The 6,313-nt window shown below is 40.7% G+C and overlaps 1 protein-coding gene across 3 annotated transcripts; it reads left to right on the top strand.

Moving 5' to 3' along the window:
• The first annotated feature begins 990 nt into the window (after nt 1–990).
• On the top strand, nt 991–5,079 carry Fabp4 (fatty acid binding protein 4). 3 transcript variants are annotated; one of them, XM_052717944.1, is made up of 4 exons: nt 991–1,063; nt 3,431–3,603; nt 4,390–4,491; nt 5,029–5,079. In XM_052717944.1, exons 1-4 carry the CDS (start codon nt 991–993, stop codon nt 5,077–5,079), a joined length of 399 nt encoding a protein of 132 aa, XP_052573904.1. The 3 variants fall into 3 exon arrangements, with proteins under 3 accessions (XP_052573904.1, XP_052573905.1, XP_052573906.1); XM_052717945.1 differs by having other exon boundaries at nt 4,390–4,488; XM_052717946.1 differs by lacking the exon at nt 4,390–4,491.
• Nucleotides 5,080–6,313: the final 1,234 nt, after the last annotated feature.

Below are 6,313 nucleotides of genomic sequence, written 5' to 3' on the forward strand. Positions count from 1 at the left end.
TTTGGTAACTTGTGACCACGTTACATCTGACCATTCACAGAAGGCCACACTCTTTCGATCTGTATAAACTTAAAACTTACAATGTATTTCAGAAATGGACGGAGGAACATATTTTAGATGGGGACCCATTTTTAAGGAGTCTGTAAAAATCAATACTGTTGGTTATATAGGAAGTGGGAAGAATGAGGCTTAATTTTTAGTTTAATTAAATCTGTAGTCTAGGTTCCTGAGCAATGATATGAATGAATTTTTAATATATATTAAATATTTGAAATTACAAATCTAGGCCACTGTGGCCAGGTGTGGTGGACACGCCTTTAATCCCACCACTCCAGAGGCAGGAGTAGGTGGATCTCTGTGAGTTCAGGACTACCACGGCTGTGTAGAGAGACACTGTCTCAAAACAGGAAACAAAAATCTAGGTTACTTTAAAATTTCATTATTTATTTTGTTATAATTCCTGAAACAGCACTGTCTTAGCAAAAGAGTCAGTAAGACTAAGAGTCTGTAAGGTAGGCTATGCGTCCTCAAATTCAGAAGAACCAAATACACTTTCGCAGTATTAGTAAAATAAAAACTCAGCACAAGAGGGTCAAAGTGTGTCCCAAGGTAATTGTCTCCTCCACAATGAGATAACTACGTATGGAATAATAGGGGCAAGTTCAGTGCACTAAGCATTTAACGGTGAAAACAGGAACATTTAAAATACTCTGTTCATGGTTAAAAATAAGTTGTACTCTAAGTCCAGCGACCATTGCCAGGGAGAACCAAAGTTGAGAAATTTCTATTAAAAACATGACTCAGAGGAAGAAACACAGGAGCTGGTAATGAAGGAAATGATCTGGGACCCACCCCCACTGGTCACTCCTACAGCCATGTGGTCGGGACATCTTTAAAAGGGAGTTATCTGGACTCAAGAGGATCATAGCACCTTCCCCTATCCTGCAGCCTTTTTCTCACCTGGAAGAGAATTCTCAGAAAGTTCACAAAATGTGTGATGCCTTTGTGGGAACCTGGAAACTCGTCTCCAGTGAAAACTTCGATGATTACATGAAAGAAGTGGGTAAGTGCCGTGGGGGATAGGGCTTCCCTAGAGGGGAGAGGCTTGTAGCTGGCCTTCAGCTTGGGAGCAGTTGCTTTGGGAAATGCTGTTTTCCCGCATAGAAGCTGTAGAAGCCACTAGAAAGAGCCTGTTCTAGAAACTTCCTAAATCAAAGCTTCAACCTAGTGCTTCCTGCAGGTGAATCAGCACGGAAAGGAGTGTAAATGAAAATCTTTTATGATCTATAGAATGACAAGGTGTCACCCTCACTACCACACGTGTGTTTCTGTGGTTCACTTGGCTCTCTGTCTGTTTTTAGCATCTCCTTTTACACAAAAAATTTGCAATAACTTGGAAAGAAAATATACTTTTTTTTTGTAGCGTGGAGTAATTTTTACTTAAAACTGAAGCCATGATTTCAAGCCCATCTTAGAAAAAAATTATGTTGGAAAATATATTTTAGGAGAATTTTTTCTGTCTCAGTGTCACAGTAGACAAAGGCTTGACTTCAAGAAATAGTTTTCTTCATGGGGTTAAGCATTCGTTGGTTTGGAATGATATGGAATGTCATAGATTTAGTGAGTGATTCAAAAGGAAAGTTGGGCATGTGAAACACGTATAGAATGTGCCTTTCCGATAGTAGAGGTTCTGTCAACACTGCCCACATGCTGCTGTGTGAATGGTCACCAAACAATGTTGGCAGCAAGACAGTGGCCATTAACCAGTGATGTTCTCTTTCAGGGAGCTTCTGCTTTGAACCCCATCTCTCTGTGACCTGCAGAAGGTCAGATCTCATATTACAGAGAATCTTCAGTAGGACAGGATCCCCTAAATTTTCAAAGGCTTAACCTTTCCCTCAGTTACAAAGTGGGAACTTTTGGTGATCTGTCAATACTGTTCTCTTGTTTGTAGATAAGAAGTTTATCAGAAATTTCAGCATGACTGACCTTTTAACGTATCAGCTAGGTACTGTTCAGTATGCTAGTTCCTATGTACTGACTTAGAAACACCAGGGTTCGTATCGCTTTTAGCTATTGACTTTTTGAAACATTTTGTACTTGTAATATCCATACCTAAATTATAATAACATTTTAAACTGTGAAAGACTCATAATTAAAGGCAATAAGATAGTTCCTGGATGAAATTGGCAGCTATAATTGAGGCACAGTGGGCAGGTATTGCCTTCTACAGTCAAATAAAATCAGAAAGAAACAAGTGAAGCTGTCGCCTTTCCCAGGCTCGGTCCCTCTGGAATTGTTCCCACATTGCATCTCTCCTGTACTTATTAATTGTACTGACTGTCGTGTTATGCGGCAGAGTGAGGATTCAAGGCAGAAATACATCATTTTCTCACTGTGGCTACTTTTTAGACAAAGAACCAAGTCACAGGCTCCACATCACTTGTCTCGTGCTCTGTTTCTCTCTCAAGTCAGCCTTAATTCTAACTCTAATTCTAAAAGTGGTCACTTTTAGTTAAAGAAATTACCCTTATTTAAGCACTTGTGCTGGAAGAGTCAGCACATCTGTGACTGTGGGAATTCTGTGTAACACATGCAGAGAGAGCACGTTGTTACTGTTCATCCAAGGCTGTAAGCTGTTCACCCTCTATGGGAAAGCATTTCCCTCATTTAAACAAACAAGACCCCACAACTTGAGTGACTGTGATGCGCAGTGTTAGTGTCCAAACTGTTGTAAACATTGGAATTCTGATTTCTTGAGTTCAAAAGGTATTTTCTGAGTCCCCCTTTAATTTTCCTTACACATTATTGGGAATGATATTGCTGTTCTAAAATGGCATGGTATGTAGTAAACGTTTTTCCTATTAGAGAAATTAATCAGCGATCTTCCTTACATGAGGGAGTAATATGGGAAGGAAGCCTAGAAAATGACACTTGGCAACAAGTGCTGTGAAATGGGGTTTCTGGACACTCAAAATAGACGACCTTTAACCCACTAACTCTATATCAGGCCTGGTCTCTGACTTTAGAGGTTTTGTAAAAATTACAACTTTTAATATTTAAGAAAGAATGAAGTGATCAGTCTCAATCATAAACACAAAATAGAAATAGTGTACATACACAGATATCATCACCATATTATTATAGATACATGATAGATATGCTGACACATATAAGGTACATACACATCGAGATACGAAGAGTTAATGTCTTTATAGAGTCTGTTGAAATCAATGATGAGGCTCCTGAAGAAAAGAAAGGGGCAAGCTAAGAGGAAATCTGGATGGGTTGCTCCTGAATGTATCCTCGGGGATTAGGGCCAACGTGCTTAGCTGCGTAGCTGGTTTCAAAAGAGCCTCAAGTAATCTGGCATCTTTTCTTCATGGGCACAAAAACGTAAGCTTGACATGTTTTCTCTTCCTAACTGCAGGAGTGGGCTTTGCTACCAGAAAAGTGGCCGGCATGGCCAAGCCCAACATGATCATCAGTGTGAACGGAGACGTGATCACCATCCGATCAGAGAGCACTTTTAAAAACACTGAGATTTCCTTCAAACTGGGCCAGGAGTTTGATGAAATCACCGCAGATGACAGGAAAGTGAAGGTGAGGGGCAAGGAGCTGGGGCAGAGGAGGGCCTGGCATCTAATGTCACAGCCTGTAAGAAGTGATTTCAAGACAACGGGAAGATGAGCTTTCCCTTGTAGTCTGAAGGCCTCTGAGCTCCCACGTTGAAACTATCGCCATCAGAGTGCAGATTGCTAAGTTGTCCTGATATTAAAATTGATCAGCATATTTTATGTGTCATGCAGTAGTGTATATGAAGTAAGTTAGAGCAATACAATTTTAGAGGAAGTTTATAAAAGAATAAAAATCACCCTAATGCCACCACTTCAGCATAGTTTTGTCATCTAGTTTCTCTCACAAAACATTCTTTTTTTTCAAATTGCAATTTATGTTCTATTTCTATTCAGAACATATAAGTGTGTGTGTGTGTGTGTGTGTGTGTGTGTGTGTGTGTGTGTGTGTGTGTGTGTGTCTTCTACATTATTGTTTTCAAGATAGGTTTCTTTTTTTTTTTTGAAGGTCTTCATTTTTTTTATTCTTTATGTACAAAGATTAGCATGATCTGTTTCATTGTGTAGACAGTCTTGAATAATCCATTCAAGGTCTCTTAGTCCAACTTAATGAAGCCTATGTCCTCGCGTACTGGCAGAAACACTGACAGCACATGTTCAGGCTCATGTTTCTTTCTTTCTTTTTCTTGTTGGACTACATTCTTGTCACTTAGAGTAAGGACCTCAGAATATTCGTTTGAGCCAGGGTTCCATGTTTTCATTCACATTTTTGGCCTTCATTTGCACATTGCAATCTCTCTTCCTGTGCCTGCAGAGCATCATAACCCTGGATGGTGGGGTCCTAGTTCAGGTGCAGAGGTGGGATGGAAAGTCGACCACCATCAAGAGAAAACGAGAGGACGACAAGCTGGTGGTGGTGAGTACACTCTGCATACTTAGTTGTGACCCACCATCAGGGCCTCAGGACCACTGCTCTACTTCAGGAAACTCCCCTGCTGTGTAGAACCAAAGGTTCATTTGTGGTATTTGTTTATTTGGAGATGAGGGTTGAGTCTGTGTTCTCACACTTACCCAGTGTGCTCTGCCCCTCTGAGCTACTGCTCCATACTCTCATGCTGTCATGCTCCACCCAGGCATGCTTTCCCCTTGTAGCAATCCCTGCTTCCTCCCCAGTGTCCCAGGCTGCCTGGTGCAGCACCCTCACCAGAACATACTTCCGCTGTGGCATCCACTCCCCATGGAGATTTCCCAGCTCCCTGAGAGGAAGACCTTCTTGGTCTTTGCATCACCCTAAGCAATTATACTCGGGGATGGAAGTACAATGCAAGCACAGGATTCTAGAACATGTGTTTTGTGTTGAATATCATTTGATTTCCAACACTGAGAAATACGAAAATTAAATTCACGCTGTTGTCTCAGTGATTGACCTTGACAATTTTGTACCCATGTCTAGGAATGTGTCATGAAAGGCGTCACTTCTACCAGAACTTATGAAAGGGCGTGAGCCAAAGGAAGTAGCCCTGGACTGACATTTGCATCGAACTCTACAATACTTGGTGGGATGTATTGGTTTTAAAAAGATATGATTTTCCACTAATTAGCAAACAACTAATTTTTCCCAAAGCTGAATGTTATTGAATATGGTTGTGTTGGTTAAATAAAACCTTTTTAGATTTAGAAAGTGGTGTAATGATATTTTTATTGTGTGTTTATTTTCTACACATAATTGAGTGAAGAGAACAGAAAAATTGCATTATTATTTTGGCTCTGATAGAAGTAATAAGATCTTTCATAATATTGCATGATAGAAAAGTCAGTGTCTATGAACTTTCCCAGACAAGAGACTGTATATAGGAACCAAGACTGAGTATTAAGCCCTGCTTTAACATACTTAAAATTAGAAACTATCTGTCCAAGACCCAGGGTAATTTTAAACACAATGAAATTATCCACATCCATGTGATCAAGCATGCACATCCATGTCTGCCCTGTTCTGGAGCACTGTGACTCAACAATGCATGCAATGCTATAGAAAAGAACTGTAGTCTCCACAGTGTGTGTGTGTGTGTGTGTGTGTGTGTGTGTGTGTGTGTGTGTGTGTGTGTGTGAGTGTGTGAGTGTGTGGTGTGTGTAGCAAAGAACTCTAGTCTCCACAGTGTGTGTATGTATGTGTGTGTGTGTGTGTGTATGTGTGTGTAGAAAAGAACTCTAGTCTCTACAGTGTGTGTGTGTTGAAAAATCTCTAGTCTCCACAGTATGTGTGTGTGTGTAGAAAAGAACTGTAGTCTCCACAGTGTGTGTGTGTTTGTGTGTGTGTAGAAAAGAACTGTAGTCTCCACAGTGTGTGTGTGTGTGTGTGTGTGTGTGTGTGTGTGTAGAAAAGAACTCTAGTCTCCACAGTGTGTATGTGTGTGTGTGTAGAAAAGAACTGTAGTCTCCACAGTGTGTGTGTGTGTGTGTGTGTGTGTGTGTGAGTGTGTGAGTGTGTGGTGTGTGTAGCAAAGAACTCTAGTCTCCACAGTGTGTGTATGTATGTGTGTGTGTGTGTGTGTATGTGTGTGTAGAAAAGAACTCTAGTCTCGACAGTGTGTGTGTGTTGAAAAATCTCTAGTCTCCACAGTATGTGTGTGTGTGTAGAAAAGAACTGTAGTCTCCACAGTGTGTGTGTGTTTGTGTGTGTGTAGAAAAGAACTGTAGTCTCCACAGTGTGTGTGTGTGTGTGTGTGTGTGTGTGTGTA

Source organism: Peromyscus californicus, unplaced genomic scaffold, assembly GCF_007827085.1.
Source record: "Peromyscus californicus insignis strain IS unplaced genomic scaffold, ASM782708v3 Scaffold_5__1_contigs__length_169319896, whole genome shotgun sequence".
Taxonomy (NCBI): Eukaryota; Metazoa; Chordata; class Mammalia; order Rodentia; family Cricetidae; genus Peromyscus; species Peromyscus californicus.